The 19,352-nt window shown below is 34.6% G+C and overlaps 1 protein-coding gene across 1 annotated transcript in view; it reads left to right on the top strand.

The window, feature by feature from the left end:
• Positions 1-16,733, top strand: part of POF1B (POF1B actin binding protein) — an 84,888-nt gene extending 68,155 nt beyond the window's left edge. Inside the window, exons 10-15 of the mRNA XM_087859507.1 lie at positions 514-627; positions 1,430-1,582; positions 1,849-1,968; positions 3,011-3,139; positions 3,964-4,046; positions 16,595-16,733. Of these exons, the coding sequence (XP_087715633.1) occupies positions 514-627; positions 1,430-1,582; positions 1,849-1,968; positions 3,011-3,139; positions 3,964-4,046; positions 16,595-16,733 (738 nt within the window). The remainder of the gene's footprint in view (positions 1-513; positions 628-1,429; positions 1,583-1,848; positions 1,969-3,010; positions 3,140-3,963; positions 4,047-16,594) is intronic.
• Positions 16,734-19,352: the final 2,619 nt, after the last annotated feature.

The following is a 19,352-nucleotide window of genomic DNA, read 5'->3' on the forward strand; positions in this document are numbered from 1 at the left end:
AGCATACTCTGAATTTCTTTGAATACTTGAAAACTTCTTTCTCCAAGAAGTTAACCTTTTCTATTTTCTATTTTAGTTGGCGTTCTTGATGCCATCAGCTAAATACATTCAGAATACCTTCCATATAATGAATAACTCACCAAAACTGGAGTGGGTTATTTCATTCTGGGTTCTGATGAAAACATTTAGACTCTAATTTGGAAATTCACCACCTGCTGGGGTTAACAAGGAGTCTTTGTAGATTCAGACAAAACATTAAAATAATCTGAAGGTTTTGTTTCATTGAACTTAGAATTAGTCAATTCATCAAAAGGTCTCTAAGAATGCAGGTTTTAAAAGTTTCATCCATTTGTATCTTATATTTTGCTTGACTTTTTAGAATTCTGTTTTATCAGGCAACTGCAAGTGAAAGAAGTGCTTATTTAAGGCTTCCAATGTAAACTAGACTTTGTATTATATAACTGTTGACAAGTTTCTGTAATTCTGAATCTTAACAAGTAATTTTGCTTCTAGTCATTGGAAAATGACAAGATAAGACTTGAGAAAGATGTGGCATTCAAAGAAACTCAAATAAAAGAGTATGAAGAACTCTTAGCATCAGTGAGAGCAAATAATCGCCAGCAGCAGGTAACTTGTTATTTTCATTGATGGTGAACTAGATTGATAGATTTTCATATGCAGAATTACTGACACACTGTATTTATGACATACAATCCAGACAGAACTAAAATATGATGGAACAATTTATTCATATTAGAACTGAGTGGCTTTATTTCCAATGGCTGAAAACTCTTTCATAAAAACAGATAACCTTGTATACTTTAGATAAAGTATATACTAATCCACAATTATCTGTGCTGTTAGGTGACAAGAACTGTATAAATATTGAAAAGCTAAGTTCACTCATTCATTTAATCTACTAATGTGTAGATTAAAAAAAGGTTTTGTGGGTCTTAACACACGTTTGTGCTGTGAATAAGCGAGTTAACTCTAGAAATACTCTCCAGATGTCTAAGCAGAGATGATTTACAAGAAACTGTAACGAGTGTTTAAGGCTGATGCCTTCCTAATCTTCACTTCTATGACAGTCCCAATTTTTTTTCTCAGTTTCCACATAAATAGTCAGGTATATGGTCATATTGGTGCCTACTAGAAGGCAAAATATTGTTGAAGAGTACCAAGAGTCAGATTGCAAAATTGAACCACTGAAAATTCATCCAGTCTTGATTCTTTCTCACTCAAGATAAGCATATCAGACTAGGGGCAAGAATCTCTTTCATGGTTGATTTAACTTACCGTTTAAGGGTACCTATATAAGAAAACTGGGCATGGAAAAGTATTTGCTTTATTTCATTGAATTAATCAACCAAGAGAGCACTTTCCTCCAAAAAAGTAGAATCCCTTTGTCTTACTTGTGTCTTCTTTATAGCAAGGACTTCAAGACTCAACATCAAAATGCCAAGTATTGGAAGAAAACAATCTCTCTCTTCGACATACACTATCAGACATCGAATATAGATTAAAAGAACTGGAATACTGTAAGCGTAATTTAGAACAAGAGAATAAAAATCTTAGAATACAGGTATTAAAATTTTGTTTTAAATATATGTTAATGCCTCAGTTATACCATTCCTCTTAAGAAAATACATGGACTGCTTTCTGATGATCTTATATGTAGTTATGTCTTATCTCACTGCCATTTGAGCTGCATAGTGCAATTCCTAAAAATTGTTCTTTTATTTCAATGCCTCATTTAATCATGTAGTTTTCATATAATAATGTCTTATAATATAATATGTATTTTCTTCATAACAATCCAATTACAGAAAGTTGTTTTGCCTTGTGTAGGTTTCTGAGACTTGCACAGGCCCGATGCTGCAGACAAAAATGGATGAGATTGGAAACCATTACATGGAGATGGTAAACAACTTAAGAATGGAGAAAGATAGAGAGATCTGCAAGCTAAGGGTATGTTGATCCTACAGCACATGAATAGACAGGTCAGCAGAAACTTTCTAATAAGTTTAAAGCTACAAGGAAAAATCAACTGAAGTTAGAGTCAGGAATATGACATAGAACTTTTTATTTAAAAACATATTACTGTGTGTAGAATATTGCCAAATTGTTTTCTAATTTAGGCTAATCAAAATTAGGGTGACATTTGTGAGAATAAGTATACATTGCTTTATCTTGTAATTCTATATCAAAGTGACTAACTCTTAATTTACTGATTCCTAAATATAGTTAAATATACTTAAATATTTAATGGAAAAGCCAACCATAGATTTTTCTTTCCAAATATCATTGTAGAATTTTTTCCAAAAACCAAAATGAAACAAAATATAATTTGTTCAAAAGCCTACCATGTTTTCTAGCAGATTTCCTTCACTTGTTTCTTTTTCATCCCAACATTACTTTAACTTAACAGCCATCTATGCACACGTAGTGTAGTAAAGATGAAAATTGGCAGGATCTGGAGTCAGAATACCTGTCTTGGAGTTGCAGCCATATTGCTTACTAGTTGTGGGACTGTATGTCATGTAACCTCTCTGGTAATCTCATTTACCTGTTCTGCAAATAAGGATTTTAATAATACTTATTTCACAGGGCTGCTGTGAGAATTGAGATAAATCATGCAGGAGGAATATTTTGTGAACTGCAAATCACAATATAATATTAGTTATTAATGAGTTTTCTTTAATTAGTATTTGAAGGAATCTAAAATACCTATTTTCTTAGCTTTATTTTAATTCTTGTGGCTTAGGACTGTTACTTAAGTAATGCCTAGCCCTAAATAGTATAAGGTATCTTTAAAAAATGAGAAATGCCTAATTATCATTTTTATTCATATTTTACATTCATCAAACTCTACAAATGTTTACAACTATTGGTACTTTGCTCTTCATTTCATAAATTGCTGTATGACTTTATGTCACTAAACCTCTTGGAACCCAATCACCTATTTCATAAATCAGATTTATAATAATTCTTCTTTCTTTTAAATCACTAGTCTCAATTAAATCAGTACCAAAAAGATGTTTCAAGAAGAGAAGGAAGTTGCAGTGACTTCCAATTCAAGCTTCATGAACTGACAAGCTTGCTGGAAGAAAAGGATTCCCTTATAAAGCGTCAGTCAGAGGTAAGAAAGGAAGTGGTAGAGGTAGAGAGGAACTCAGTTCAGTATGATAAATACTTTCCATGAACTAGAGAAGGGCACATTCCCAAAACTCACTTTATTCATGAAGTAGAATGCAACCAACTGTGAAGAAGTGAAGATTCATATTTTAAGAGATATAATTCAAACGAAAGTAAGAATTGAAACAAAAAAGACTGTTACTGTGCACTTAATATTTTAATGTTATATATCATTACCAATGAAACTCTCAGTAAGACTGTGAGCTATTTACGCTTTATTATTAGTTGCTTCAGCGAAGGACTATTATAGTCCTCTCTGTATCTGTAGCATATAGCCCAGGATCTGTTATAAAATAGGTACTGAAGGAAGGAAGTACCAAAAATGTTGGTTAATGTCATATCACTGTTACTGAACTAATGCTTTGTAGTAATGATCAGTGATAGACCTTCTGTTAGGAAATAATACCTGCTTCCATATTGAAGTTTTAGTACCTTTTTGCCATGATGATATTTTTCAAGCTTCTTAGGACAAAAACTTTCTCATCTTTATCTTGAGAACCATGCCCATTCAATATCATGTTATCCCTTAAATATAGAAATCCTATACCAGTTAGTGAATTCCTGAACAGGCATATTATGTAACTTATTAGGTACCACGAAGCAATAATATATAGTATTCAACAGGTAGGATTAGGACATTCTCATGTTCAAGGTGAAAGGGAAGGAAAAAAATAATTATTCTTAGTAACCTTGTTAAATGATCAAACATACTTCTTAACCTCCTGTTTCTACTGTTTTCAAATAATTATATTGTCTTCTATTTGTAAGGAACTCTCAAAGTTGAGACAAGAAGTGTATTCATCTCATAACCAACACTCCAGTGGTGGAAGGACTACTATTACTACTAAAAAGTAATGTATTTTTAAATAAATTTTGAATATAACTTTGGCTATTATTTAATCCAAGGTATAGCATGTTTAATTGATGTATATGCCCCTAGACAGAGTTTGTTTTCTGCAGGGCAGTAAATCTACTGAAGAATGAATATTTACACAAAAACATAGCTAATATGGTAAATAAAGTTCTGTAGCACATCTTTCCTGTATTTACAATATATCAAATGCAATGTAAGTAAAAAACAAATAATTTGTTGTGTAACCAACCATTTGAGTCAAGATTCTTTCAGTTGCACATGCCAGAAACCCAGTATAAACTGGGAATTAGTTAATTCACTTAATTGGGATTGCTTGGTGTTCAGATGGATTTGTGTACTAAAAATATTTCTTCAGAAATATGTCCTTCTTTATCTCTTGGCTCTGCTCTTTCCTATGTAGACGGCATTCTTAGGCATCTCCCCTCATAGTAGCAATCTGACCACAGCTGACATCCCAGCAGTTTAGCAAAATGAAATAGAAAGTGACTCTTTAGGAATAGTTTCAGCAAAAGTCTACTTTGGATATTTCATGTAAATGGAATACAAAATGTAGTCTTTTGTGACTGGATTCTTTCACTTCACATGATGTTTTCAAGATTCATTCATGTTTTAGCATGTGTCAGTACTTCATTGCTTATTGTTATTAAATAATATTACATTTCAGGGTTATACAACATTTTATGTATACACCTAGGAGGGGGGTTGCTGGGGCACATGGTAACCGTGTTTAACTTTTTGAGGAGCTGCTAAACTATTTTCCAAAGCAGCTGCATAATTTGACATTCCCACCAGCAGTGTATTGAGGGCTCAATTTCTTTCCATCCTCCCCAACATTTGTTATTGTTCATCTCTTAGATTATAGCCATCTTAAGGGTGTGAGGTGGCATCTTACTGTGTTTTACATTTGTATTTCTTTAATAATTAATGTTTAGTATTTTTTCATGTGTTATTAGCCATTTATAGATCATCTTTGGAGAAATGACTGTACAAATTCTTTGTCCATCTTTAAGTTAAATTATTTGGTTTTTTACTGCTGAATTACAAGAGATATTCTGGATACAAGTCCCTTGTCAGAGATATGATTTTGCAAATATTTTCTTCCATTCTATGGGTGGTCTTTTTACTATCTCAATAGTATCATTTGCAGCACAAGTTTTCAAATTTGAGGAAGTCCAATTCACCTATTTTTTTCTTTTCTTACTTGTGCTTTTGGTATCATATTAAGAAACCATTGCCTAACCCAAGATCATGAAAATTTGCACCCATGTATTCTCCTAAAAGTTTTATAGTTTTACCTATTACATTTAGATCTATGAACCATTTTGAATTAATTTTTCTGCTGTGTGAATTAGGAGTCCAAGTTCATTCTTGTGCATGGGGCTATCTTGTTGTCCCAGTATCTTTTGTGGAATATGCTATTCTTTCACCAATTGAATTAACTTGGCATCCTTGTCGATAATCAAAAGACCATAAATGTAAGGGTAAATTTGTAAATTCTCAGTTTTCCTCCATTGATCTAATCATCTGTCTTTATGCAAGTACCATGCTGTCTTAATTACTTTGGCTTTTTCATTACGTTTTGAAACCAGGAGTGCGAATTTTTAAAATTCTTTTCAAGATTGCTTTAGCTATTTTTGGTCCTTTGCTTTTCCATATGTACTTTAGGATAAGCTTTTCAAGGGATTTCATTAAATATGTAGAAAACTTTGGGTATTATTGCCATGCTAACAATATTAAGTCTTTTAATCCATGAGCATGGGATCCTTTTCCATTTAGATCCTCTTTAATTTCTTAAAACAGTATTTTGTACTTTCATTGCACAAGTCTTACACTTCTTTTTTGTTAAATTTATTTCTAAGTATTATATTTTTTGATGTTACTGTTATAGAATTGTTTTTGATGTTAGACTTGTTTTTCTTTTTTTTATGTTTCAAGTTTTTATTTAAATTCTTGTTAGTTAACATATAGTGCAATATTAGTTTCAGGAGTAGAATTTAGTGATTCATCACTTACCAGTACTTTTATTTGAGTGTAGTTGACACACAAAGTACATTAGTTTCAGGCGTATAATGCAGTGATTCAACTTCTCTATATGTTATGCTATATTCACCACAAGTGTAGTTACCACCAGTCACCATGCAACGCTATTACAATATCATTGACTATATTCCTAATGCTGTGCCTTTTATTCCTGTGACTTATTCATTCCGTGACTAGAAGCCTGTAGCTCCCACAGCCTTTCACCCATTTTGCTCATCCCCCAACTGCCTCCTTTCTGGCACCATTGGTTTGTTCTCTGTATTTATAAGCCTGATTCTGCATTTTGTTCATTTTCTGTTGTTGTTCTTGTTTAGGTTCCATATATGAATGAAATCAAATGGTATTTTTCTTTCTTGGTCTGATTTATTTCACTTTGTATAATACCCTCAAGTTCCATCCAGTTATTGCAAATGGCAAAAGCTGATCCTTTTTTATGGCTGAGTAATATTCCATTATATATCACTTCTTCCTTATCCATTTCTCTTTTCAATGGACACTTATGTTGCTTCCATATCTTGGCTAAATAATGCTTCAATAAACATAGGGGTGCACATATCATTTCAAATTAGTATTTTTGTTTTGTTGGGTAAGTACTCAGTAATGGAATTATTGGATCACATGGTATTTCTATTTTTAATTTTTTATGGAAACTTTATGCTGATTTCCACAGTGGCTGTACCAATTTACATCCACATCAACAGTATATTAGGGTTCCTTTTTCTCCACATCCTTGCCAACACTTGTTATGTCTTGACTTTTTTATTTTAGCCATTCTGATACGTGTAAGGTGATAGCTTATTGTGGCTTTTATTTGCATTTCCCTGATGATTAGTGATGTAGAGCATCTTTTCTTGTGCCTGTTGGTCATCTATCTGTCATCTTTGGAAAAAGAAGGTCCTCTGATCTTGTTTTAAACAAATTGCTGGTTTTTTGGTATTGAGTTGTATAAGTTCTTTATATATTTTGGATATCAACCCCTTATCAGATATATCATTTGAAAATATCAGAAGGGTTTTTTTTGGGGTTTTTTTTTATGGTTTCCATTACTGTGCAAAAGCTTTTTATAGCTTATTTTTGCTTTTCTTTCTCTTGCTTTAGGAGACATATCTAGAAAAAGTTTGCTATGGCCAATGTCAGAGAAATTACTGTCTGTGTTTTCTTCTAGGATTTTTATGGCTTCAGGTCTCACATTTAGGTCTTTAATCCATTTTGAATTTATTTTTGTGTATGGTGTAAGACAGGTCTAGTTTCATTCTTTGTGTGTTGCTGTCCAGTTTTTCCAATACCATTTGTGGAAGAGACTGTCTATTCCCCTTGTATCTTCTTGCCTCCTTTGTTATAGACTAATTGACCATTAAGTGTGGGTTTCTTTCTGATCTATTTTTTCCATTGACATATGTGTCTTTTTTTGTGCCAGTAACATAATGCATTGATTATGTATTTGTAATGTATCTTGAAATTTGGAATTGTGATACCTACAACTTTGTTTCTTTCTCAAAATTGCTTTGGCTATTTCGTTTTTTTTGTGGTTCCATAAATATTTTAGGATTATTTGTTCTAGTTCTGTGAAAAATGTTATTTTTAAAGGGATTGCATTATATCTGTAGATTGCTTTGGGTAGCATAAACATGTTTTATAATTATTTTTTATTACGTTATGTTAGTCACCATACAGTACATCTTTAGTTTTTGATGTAATGTTCCATGATTCATTATTTGCGTATAACACCCAGCGCTCCATGCAATATGTGCTCTCCTTAATACCTATCACCAGCCTATCCCAATCTCCCATCCCCCTCCCCTCAGAAGCCCTCAGTTTGTTTCCCAGAGTCCATAGTCTGTCATGGTTCATTCCCCCTTCTGTTGACCCCCCCTTCGTTCTTCCCTTCCTTCCACCAATCTCCCTGCTATTTCTTATGTTCCATAAATGAGTGAAACCATATGATAATTGTTTTTCTCTGCTTGACTTATTTCACTTAGCATAATCTCCTCCAGTCCCGTCCATGTTGCTGCAAATGTTGGGCAATCGTTCTTTCTGATGGCTGAGTAATATTTCATTGTATATATGGACCACATCTTAATCCAGTCATCTGTTGAAGGACCTCGGCTCCTTCCACACTTTAGCTATTGTGGACAATGCTGCTATGAACATTGGGGTGCATATGGCCCTTCTCTTCACTACATCTGTATCTTTGGGGTAAATACCCAGTAGTGCAAATGCTGGATCATAGGGTAGCTCAATTTTTAACTTTTTAAGGGACCTCCACATTGTTTTCCAAATTGGCTGCAGATTGGATAGAAAGACATGACCCATCCATGTGCTGTCTACAAGAGACTCATTTTGAACCTACAGATATATCCAGACTGAAAGTGAAGGGATGGAAAACCATTTTTCATGACAATGGACCTCAAAAGAAAGCTGGGGTAGCAATTCTCATATCAGACAGATTAGATTTTAAAATAAAGACTGTAGTTAGAGATACAGAAGGACACTATATTATTCTTAAAGGATGTATCCAACAAGTGAATATGACAATTATAAATATCTATGCCCTCAACGGGGGAGCAGCTAGATACACAAGCCAACTGTTAACCAGAATAAAGAGACATATAGATAATGATACGTTAATAGTAGGGGACCTCAACACTCCGCTCTCAGCAATAGACAGATCACCTAAGCAGAAAATCAACAAAGAAACAAGAGCTTTGAATGACATACTAGACCAGATGGACCTCATAGATATATCCAGAACACTACACCCCAGAACAACAGAATAATTCTTTTCGAATGCACATGGAACTTTCTCCAGAATAGACCATATTCTGGGTCATAAAACAGGTCTCAACTGATACCAAAAGACTGAGATTATTCCCTGCATATTCTTAGACCATAATACTTTGAAACTGGAACTCAATCACAAGGAAAAATTTGGAAGAAACTCAAATGCTTGGAAACTAAGACCCATCCTGCTCAAGAATGATTGGGTAAACCGGGGAATTAAAAAGGAGATTAAGCAATTTTTGGAGACCAATGAGAATGAAAACACATCAGTCCAAAGCCTATGGGACACTGCAAAGGCAGTCCCAAGGGGAAAATACATAGCCATCCAAGCCTCACTCAAAAGAATAGAAAAATCTAAAATGGGTAGCATAAACATTTAAAAAATATTAAGGCTCCCAGTACATTAGCATGGTATATGCTTCCATACGTTTCCACATGTCTTCAATTTCTTTCTTCAGTGTTTTATAGTTTTCAGAGTACAGGTCTTTCACCTCCTTAGTTAAGTTTATTTGTAAGAATTTTGTTCTTTTTGGTGGAATGAAAATGGGATTATTTCTTAATTTCACTTTCTGCTGCTTCATTATTAGTTTATAGGAATGCAACAGATTTCTGTACTTTGATTTTTGTATCCTATGACTTTACTAAATTTATTTATTATTTCCAATTGATTTTATGGAGTCTATAGGGTTTTTAATGTATGGTACATCATCTACAAATAGTGAAAGATTTACTTCTTCCTTACCAATATGGATGCTTCTTATTTCTTTTTCTTGTCAGCTGTGGCTAAGACTTTCAGTACTTTGTTGAATAAAAGTGGTGAGAGTGGACATCCCCATCTTGAGCCTGATCTTTAAGGAAAAGCTCTCACGTTTTCACCATTGAGTATGATGTTGGTTGCAGGTTTTCCATATGTGGCCTTTATTATGTTTAGGTATGATTCCTCTCAATATATTTTGTTGAGAGTTTTAATCATAAACAGATGTTGAATTTTGTCAAATGCATTTTCTGCATCTACTGAGATGATACAATTTTTATCCTTCCATTGTTGATGTGGTACATCACATTGATTGATTTTGGAATATTGAACCATCTTTGCATCCCCAGAATAAATCCCAATTCATCATAATGAGTGATCCTTTTGATTCATTATTGAGTGTGATTTGCTAACATTTTGTTGATGATTTTTATATTTATGTTCATCACAGATATTGACCTATAGTTTTCCTTTTCTGTGGAGTCTTTTGTTTTGGTGTCAGAGTGATGCTGGCCTCAGAGAATGTATTTAGAAGCTTTTCTTCCTCTTTTTGGGGGAATAATTTGAGGGGAATATGTATTAATACTTCTTTTTAATTTAAATTCAATTTAGTTAACATATAGTGTTTTGTCAGTTTCAAGGGTAGAATTTAGTAATTTATCAGTTGCATATAACACCTAGTGCTCGTTACATTAAGTGACCTGCTTAATGTCCATCACCCAATTACACCATACCCTCATGCACTTCCTCTCCAGCAACCCCCTGTTTCTTCCCTGTAGTTAAGAGTCTCTTATGGGTTGCCTCCCTCTGTTTTTATCTTATTTTACTTTTCCTTCCATTCCCCTATGTTCATCTGTTTTGTTTCTTAAATTCCACAATGAGATAAATCGTATGGTATTTGCTTTTCTACTGACTTATTTTGTTTACCATAATGCACTCTAGTTCCATCCACATCATTGCAAATGGCAAGATTTCATTCTTTTTGATGGCTGAATAATATATATATATATATATATATATATATATATATATATATATATATATATATATATATGGATCTTTTGATCCATTCATCTGTCAATGGACATCTGGACTATTTCCATAGTTTGGCTATTGTGGACATTGCTGGTGTAAACATTGGGATGCGTGTGCCACTTTGAATCACTATGTTTGTATCCTTTGGGTAAATACCTAGTAGTTCAATTGCTGGGTCATAAGGTAGCTCTATTTTTTACTTTTTGAGGAACGTCCATACTGTTTTCCAGAGTGGCTGCACCAGTTAGCATTCCCACCAACAGCATGGGAGTGTTTCCTTTTCTCTGCATCCTTGCCAACATCTGTGGTTTCTTGAGTTGTTAATTTTAGCCATTCTGATCAATGTGAGGTAGTATTGCATCATGGTTTTGATTTGTATTTCCGTGATGCTGAGTGATGTTGAACATTTTTTCATGTGTCAGCCATTTGCATGTCTTCTTTGGAGAAATGTCTGTTCATGTCTTCTGCCCATTTATTGACTGGATTTTTTGTTTTTTGGGTTTTAAGTTTGATATGTTCTTTATAGATTTTGGATACTAGCTCTTTACCTGATATATCATTTGTGAGTATCTTCTCCCATTCAGTAGGTTGCCTTTTAGTTTTGTTGATTGTTTCCTTTGCTCCAAAAAAAGGTTTTTATCCTGATGAAGTCCCAATAATTGATTTTTCCTTTGTTGCGCTTGCCTCTGGAGGTGTGTCTAGCAAGAAGTTGCTGTGGCTGAGGACAAAGGGATTGCTGCATCTGTTCTCCTCTAGGATTTTGAAAGACTCCTGTCTCAGATTAAGTTCTCTCAACCATTTTGAGTTTATTTTTCTGTATAGTGTAAGAAAGTGGTTCAGTTTCATTCTTCTGAATATGGCTGTCCATTTTCCCAACACCATTTGTTGAAGAGACGTTTTTCCATTGGATATTCATTTCTGCTTTTTTGAAGATTATTTGACCATAGACTTGAGGGTCCATTTCTGGGTTCTCTATTCTGTTCCATTGATCCATGTGTCTGTTTTTGTGCTGGTACCATACTGTCTTCATGATTACAGCCTTGAAATACAGCTTAAAGTCTGGAATTGTCATGCCTCTAAATTTTCTTTTCTTTTTCAACACTTCTTTGGGTATTCAGGTTTTTTTCTGGTTCCATACAAATTTTAGAATTGTTTCTTCCAGCTTTGTGAAAAATGCTCGTGGCATTTTGATAGGGATTGCTTTGAAAGTGTAGATTGCTTTGGGTACAATAAACATTTTAACAATATTTGTTCTTCCAGTCCGTGAACATGGAAAGTTTTTCCATTTCTTTGTGTCTTCTTCAATTTCCTTCATAAGTGCTCTATAGTTTTCAGAGCACAGATCTTTGCCTTGTTGGGTAGGTTTGTTCCTAGGTATATCATGGTTTATGGTGCAGTCGTAAGTGGGATCGATTCCTTGGTTTCTCCTTCTGCTCCATTGTTAGTGTGTAGAAATGCAACAGACTTCTGTGCTTTAATTTTATATCCTGTGACTACTGAATTCTGTATCAGTCCTAGCAATTTTGGGGTGGAGTCTTTCGGGTTTTCTACATAGAGTATCATGTCATCTGAAAAGAGTGAAAGTTTGACTTCTTTGCTGATTTGGATGCCTTTTGTTGTTGTCATTGTCTGATTGTTGAGGCTAAGACTTATGTTAAACAATAGTGGTGAGAGTGGACATCCCTGTCCTGTTCCTGACCATAGGGGAAAAGCTCTCAGTTTTTCCCTGTTGAGGATGATATTCACTGTGGGTCTTTTATGATATTGAGTTATGTTCCTTGTATCCCTACATTGTGGAGGGTTATTGTCAAGAATGGACACTGTATTTTGTCAAATGATTTTTCTACATATATTGAAGGATCATATGGTTCTTGCCCTTTCTTTTATTTATGTGATGTATCACATTGATTGATTTGTGGATTTTGATCCACCCTTGCAGCCCAGGAATAAACCCCACTTGGTCGTGGTAAGAAATTCTGTTAATGTACTACTGGATCCTATTAGCTAATAACTTGGTGAGAATTTTTGCATTCTTGTTCATAAGGGATATTGGTCTGTAATTCTCCTTTTTGGTGGGGTCTTTGTCTGGTTTTGGGATCAAGGTAATGCTGGCCTCATGGAATGAGTTTGGAAGTTTTCTTTACAGTTCTATTTTTTAGAACAGTTTCAGAAGAATAGGTATTAATTCTTCTTTAATTGTTTAGTACATTTCCCTTGGGAAGCCGTCTGGCCCCGGACTCTTGTCTTTTGGGAAATTTTTGATTACTGCTTCAATTTCTGTGCAGATTATGAGTCTGTTCAAGTTTTCCATTTCTTCCTATTTCAGTTTTGGTAGTTTATATGTTTTTAGGATTTATCTGTTTCTTCCAGACTGCCTAATTTTTTGGCACATAATTTTTCATAATATTCTCTTATAATTGGTTGTATTTCCTCAGTGTTGTTTGTGATCTTTCCTTTTTCATTAATGATTTTATTTATTTGGGTCTTGTCTTTTTGATAAGTCTGGCTAGGGGTTTATTAACTTTGTTAATTCTTTCAAAGGTCCAGCTCCTAGGTTCTTTGATTTGTTCTACTGGGTTTTTGATGTCTATATCACTCATCTCTGCTCTAAACTTTATTATTTCTCTTCTTCTGCTGGATTTTGCCTTTATTTGCTGTCCATTTTCCTATTCCTTTAGGTGCAAGGTTAGGTTGTGTATTTGAGACTTTTATTGTTTCTTGAAGTAGGCCTGTATTGCTATATACTTCCCTCTTAGGACTGCCTTTGTAACATCCCAAAGGTTTTGAACTGTCATGTTTTCATTGTCATTTGCTTCCATGTATTTTTTAAATTCTTCTTTAATTTCCGTTTAGATGATCTGTCCATTGCTATGAGTGAGGTGTTAAGTTCCCCTACTGTTATTGTATTATTATCAATGAGTTTCTTTAGTTTTGTTATTAATTGGTTTATTATTTAACTGCTACCAAGTTAGGGGCATAAATATTTACAATTGTTAGATCTTCTTGTTAGACAGACCTTTTTATTATGATATAGTGTCCTTCATCTCTCATTACAGTCTTTGGTTTAAAATCTATGGCTACCTCAGCTTTCTTTTGATGTCCATTAGCAGGATAAATGGTTCTCCACCCCCTTATTTTCAATCTAGAGGTGTCTTGGTTCTAGAATGAGTCTTTCATAAGTAGCATATTGATGGGTCTTGTTTTTTTTCTTTTATCCATTCTGTAACCCTATGTCTTTTTTTGGAGCACTTAGTCCATTTACATTCACAATCCTTATTGAAAGATATGACTTTAGTGCCATTGTATTACCTATAATGTTGCTGTTCCTGTAAATTGTCTCTGTTCCTTTCTAGTCTTTGTTACTTTTGGTCTCTCTTTCTGCTGAAAGGGTTCCCTTTAATATTTCTTGCAGGGCTGGCTTAGTGTTCATGAATTCCTTTCATATTTGTCTTGGAAACTCTTCATCTCTCCTTCTATTCTGAATGATAACCTTGCTGGATAAAGTATTCTTGGTTGCATATTTTTCTGCTTTAGGATGTTGAGTATGTCATGCCATTCATTTCTGGCCTGCCAGGTCTCTGTGGACAGGTCTGCTGCTAGCCTTATGTGTCCACCCTTATGGGTTAAGGACCTCTTTTCCCCAACTGCTTTGTGAATTTTCTCTTTATCTTTGCAATTTGCAAGTCTCACTCTAATATATAGAGATGTTGACCTATTTTTCTTGATTTTGAGGGGACTTCTGTGCCTCTGGGACTTGAATGCCTGTTCCCCTACTCATATTAAGGAAATTCTCAGCTATAATTTGTTCAAATTAACCTTCTGTCCCTTTTTCCCACTCTTCCTCTGAGACTCCTTTAATATTGATATTATTTCACTTTATGGAATTGCTGAGTTCCCTAAGTCTATGTTCATTATCTAATAATTTTCTTTCCCTCTTCTTTTCAGCTTCATTATATTCCATAATTTTATCTTCCATATCACTGAATTGCTCTTCTCATTCATGTATCCTCTTTTTTATGGCCTCCACTTGGAACTGCATCTTGGCTATAGCTTTTATAATTTTGGCTTTACTAGATTTTAGTTCTTTTATCTCTACGATAAAGGATTCTCTAGTGTCTTCTATACTTTTTTCAAGCCCAGCCAGTGTATGTAATTGTTGTTTTAAATTTTAGCCCAAACATCTTACTTATATCTGTACTCATTAAATACCTGGCTGTGAGTAATACCTCTTGTTCTTTCTTTTGGGGTGAATTTCTCCATCTTGTCGTTTTGTCCAGAAAAGAAAAGAAGAAAGAAAAAGGAAAACAACAACAACAACCACAAAACAAAACAAACAAACATAACTAGATCCTGGGTGTGTTTTGGTCTGCTTGTTAAAAGAAACTATGTCCGAAGATAAGAAAAAAAATATATATATATATAAATACAATGAGAGCAAACAATAAATAAAAATATATATATAAAGTATATATGGATAAAACTTTAATTAAAAGAATTTTAAAAAGAATTGAAAAAATAAGAAAATAATTGAAAAAGTAATAATAATAAGCTAAAGAATAGAAATACAAAGGATACTAGATACTATTTTCTTTAGTAAATTTGGTGTGAGTTGTTTATGCTGGTCTTCTGGGAGAAGGGCCTGTTTTGGTGATTCTCAGGTGGACTTGATCTAGTGGAAATGCACCTCCAGTGAGCAGGGAGGCAGGGTTTGTTGTAAGCAGCTCTGGACTCCACTAGGCGGTGCTGTTTTGCTCTGTGATGTCTTCCAGCACTGATCTGCAGGATCAGGATATTGCTGCATCCTGCTCTTTGGCCCCAGAGCTGAAAATTCGCACCCCTCACTCTTCAGTGAGCCCTCACAAAAGAGCAATCAATCACTCTTGTCTCCCCAGTTTCTGTCAGAGCTCTGTGTTCGCCCTGCCTGTGTCGAGCTTTTAATCTCGGGCACAAGACTGAGTTTCAAAACTCCAAATTTTAGGGACTCGCATGGTGCAGACCTGCACTATTCCTCTCATGGAGTGTCTCCCAGCACTTCTGCCTTTTGTTGGACACCTCCCGGGAAAGCAGTCGCTGGACTGTGTGATGGTTTGAAGTTTATGGCCACACAGAGCAGGAAGCTGGCACCTAGACTCGCTGTTCTCAGCCAGCTTCCATGCTCCTCTGCCTGGCAACAGTGCTGCACTTAGGCACCACCCATTCTTCTTGCGACCCCGGGGATCTTTGGACCATGCTGCCGCACATCCAAAGACTTGTGGAGAACCCTCTACAGGTCTCTTGACCTTTATCTATGTAGCTCTCTTCTGTCTGGTATTCTGCCCTACACCAGCTACTTTGTTTTTTTTTTTTAAGATTTTATTTATTTATTTGACAGAGAGAGACAGCCAGCGAGAGAGGGAACACAAGCAGGGGGAGTGGGAGAGGAAGAAGCAGGCTCCTAGCAGAGAAGCCTGATGTGGGGCTCGATCCCAGAATGCTGGGATCACGCCCTGAGCCGACAGCGGACCCTTAACGACTGTGCCACCCAGGCGCCCCGTAAGCCAGCTACTTTGGCATACCTTTATTTGAAATTCTGTCACTTCAACTTTGTGAGACTGAAGGAATTTATTTGGCTCCACTTTCCCTATCCCATGACCAAGAAAATCTCTAGGTAACCTGGCACTTGTAGGGCTCATGTCATTTGGTTCCCTTCTCTAAGATCACTGTCTTGTGTTCCCAGTGGTCCATTATTGCAGTAGCAGAAGTACTTCCCTTTTACTTTTTTGAAAATAATAGTAGTAAAGCTTTGTAGGTATTTTATTTTTAGAGTTAAAAGTCATTCAGAGCCAACTTAATAAGGAGAATCAAACTAGGAGTGACTAAAAAAGAATGACAATCATTTTCTTGTGCAGGTGGTAAACTAACTTTTTTCTATATAGGTACAGGACACAATATCCGATCCTAGGCCTCCTTTATGATGACTATGAGTATATACCACCAGGTAGTGACACACAGACTATTGTGATTGAGAAAACAGAAGACAAATGGACTTGTGTAAGTTCCCTTGTGTATTTCTAGTCCTATTAAGAATAGAAATTTATATATATTCTATATATAACAGCCTTCAAAAATTGTGGTAAAATATCAAAGTGAACTAAAATCTTCCAGTTCGTTTTTTTTTTCTTTTAAAGATTTCCCTATGTTTTCCTTACTGATCTGTAGTATAAATTAAGAAACTTTAGAATGATTCATACACAGGTAATATAATTGTTTTTTGAACTGATTCTATTCAAATTTTCCTAAAAAACCCTTATTTTTTTCTAAAGCAAGTAGAAAATGTCATAGACAATTATGAAGAAGAATGGTGTATGGAGAGGAGGCATGTTTTAATAGAATTTGTCTTTCAGTCTTGAATGTGGTACTTATTACTATAGATAGAAAATTTTCAGTATTTTGAAAGCGAGGAGGTGTGTCTGTCTTTCTCAATAGATTTTAAGATCCTCCAGCTTTAAATCCCACAGTTATAGTGAGGCTGATGAAGAATACTTTATAGGTCATGTATTCTAATATCTACCTTCTATAACGTCCTCCAAGATGACCAAGTGACATATACCTTAGCATCTTTTTAAGTAGGCTAATACATTGCTGAGTGGTGCTGATTACTAAAACGCCCTTCTTATAAAGGACTCAATAATATTTTATTAAAACTTTTACTTACTGTCCTGTTAACCTTTAAAGTAGTGAACATCAAATAGGGGATATATTTACCTTAGTTCAGTGGCTCTCTATCAGGGGCAGTTTTGCCGCTAGGGGACATTTAGCAATGTTTGGAGACATTTTTGGTTTTCACAACTGGGGGATGGGGGCTATTGGCATCTGGTGGCTAAAAGCCAGGGATGCTGCTAAAGATCATACAATGAATAGGACAGTCTCCCACAACAAATAATTGTCCAGCCCAAAATGTTAATACTGCTGAGGTTTGAGAAACCCTAACATGACAGAATCACCTTGGGCTCTTTTCTTCCTAATTGTATACTCCTACACTATTGCCAAGAGATTCTAACAGTAAACCATTGCTAATGATAGGAATGTATGATATTTCTCAAGTGAAATGGACATAAAAAACTGAGAATGACAGCTCTAAACCACACAGAATCTGACTTTAACACTGAAAATGAACAGCCTTTGTTATGTTAAAAGCTGCTTAAGTACTAAAAGCAGGTAAAACTAATCTATGGTTATTAAAATCAGTAAGTGGTTATCCTTGAGGGCAGGTACTGATTGGAAGGGAGCATAAGGAGGGCTACTAGGATACTACTATGTTGTTACTTGATCTGGGTAATGGTTGCATATGTGTGTTCAGTTTGGGAAAATTCATATTGTTGTATACTTATATGTGTATTTTTTGTATAGGTTTATTGTATACTTCAATAAGTCTTAAAATGCCTAAGTACACCATGAGGAGTAATAGATAAATATACAAATGTCAATTATTCTGCATAACCTTTTGAAGAAATCTTAAAATTGCAGATTTATAGTTAATAAAAGACACATTGTTAATAAATTACTGTAGATGTATAGTTAATAAAATAAATCTGTTAAATAACTCACTCTAAAAATGATCTTTTAGTTGAGAGCTCAAATATTTGAGTAAACAAAAAAATTCAAAAAGTTTTTAGCTCTGAAGCCCTTCTCTAATTACAATCAACCCATCAATCTTGATTATATGGTTGTCTATCATCAATGAAAGCAACCAACATTTGGTAACCTCCCCCCAAAAATAATTTTAGTGTTGACATATTTTGTGTTTCTTAGGACATTAGCTGATAATTACTTATTACTAATTAAATGATAAAGGTACCTGATGGCCCAAGAACCAGATGTGCAGCAAGGAAAAGTCATCATAGGATTTAAAATTTGTTACTGAGAGATTTGAAACTGAAATTTAAGATGGAAGCAACTACTACTGCTAACCACATGTGCATCAAAGTGAGGACTTGCCAAATGAAGGGTCTACAGAATAGTTGTCATTATTTCTCTCTCCATTAAAAATGTGCAGCAATAAACATCAAACTTGATATCTGGAGGGGACTAGATACTGAGAGGAAGTTCAAAATATATTTTAGTAAGTTCACAGATGATAAATTTACATTTATTAACAGATAAGTTTAGACATATTTAGCCTCTAAATATGACACCAAGAAAGAAATCTATTCAATCCTCCCTTCAGTCATTGAAACATATACCTTGACTAAAGTCAGATAAACCATTGTTTCACCGAATATACATATAAAAAGTTACCACAAAAGTGCAGTACATTTCCTTTGGTTTTATGTATATCAATTTAAATCATTTTCCATAACTGTGTATACACAATAAGAATATCTTAAATGAATTATGAACCAGTTGTAAACTAACTTTTTTTTCCCTTTTCTAGCCATGAATGGATCTCCAACTCAAAGTAGTTTTTTGTGCATCTACATTAGTACTTTGTTATTTTCCATAACTAAAAGCCAATCAAAATTTTGAGCCATGCTACTACCCAGTGAATCTAATGGAAGGAATTAGTTCTCCAGATAACAGCTTCTCCAGCCACTAATGAAGCTTTTCTATCACATTTTTGTATTCAATAGCAGCACCCTGCTTGTTTAAACTTTAATTCTAGACACTGTGAAACATAACACACTGGTTTTCAAT

Source organism: Ursus americanus, chromosome X (assembly GCF_024610735.1).
Source record: "Ursus americanus isolate L20-20 chromosome X, mUrsAme1.1.p, whole genome shotgun sequence".
NCBI classification, from domain to species: Eukaryota; Metazoa; Chordata; class Mammalia; order Carnivora; family Ursidae; genus Ursus; species Ursus americanus.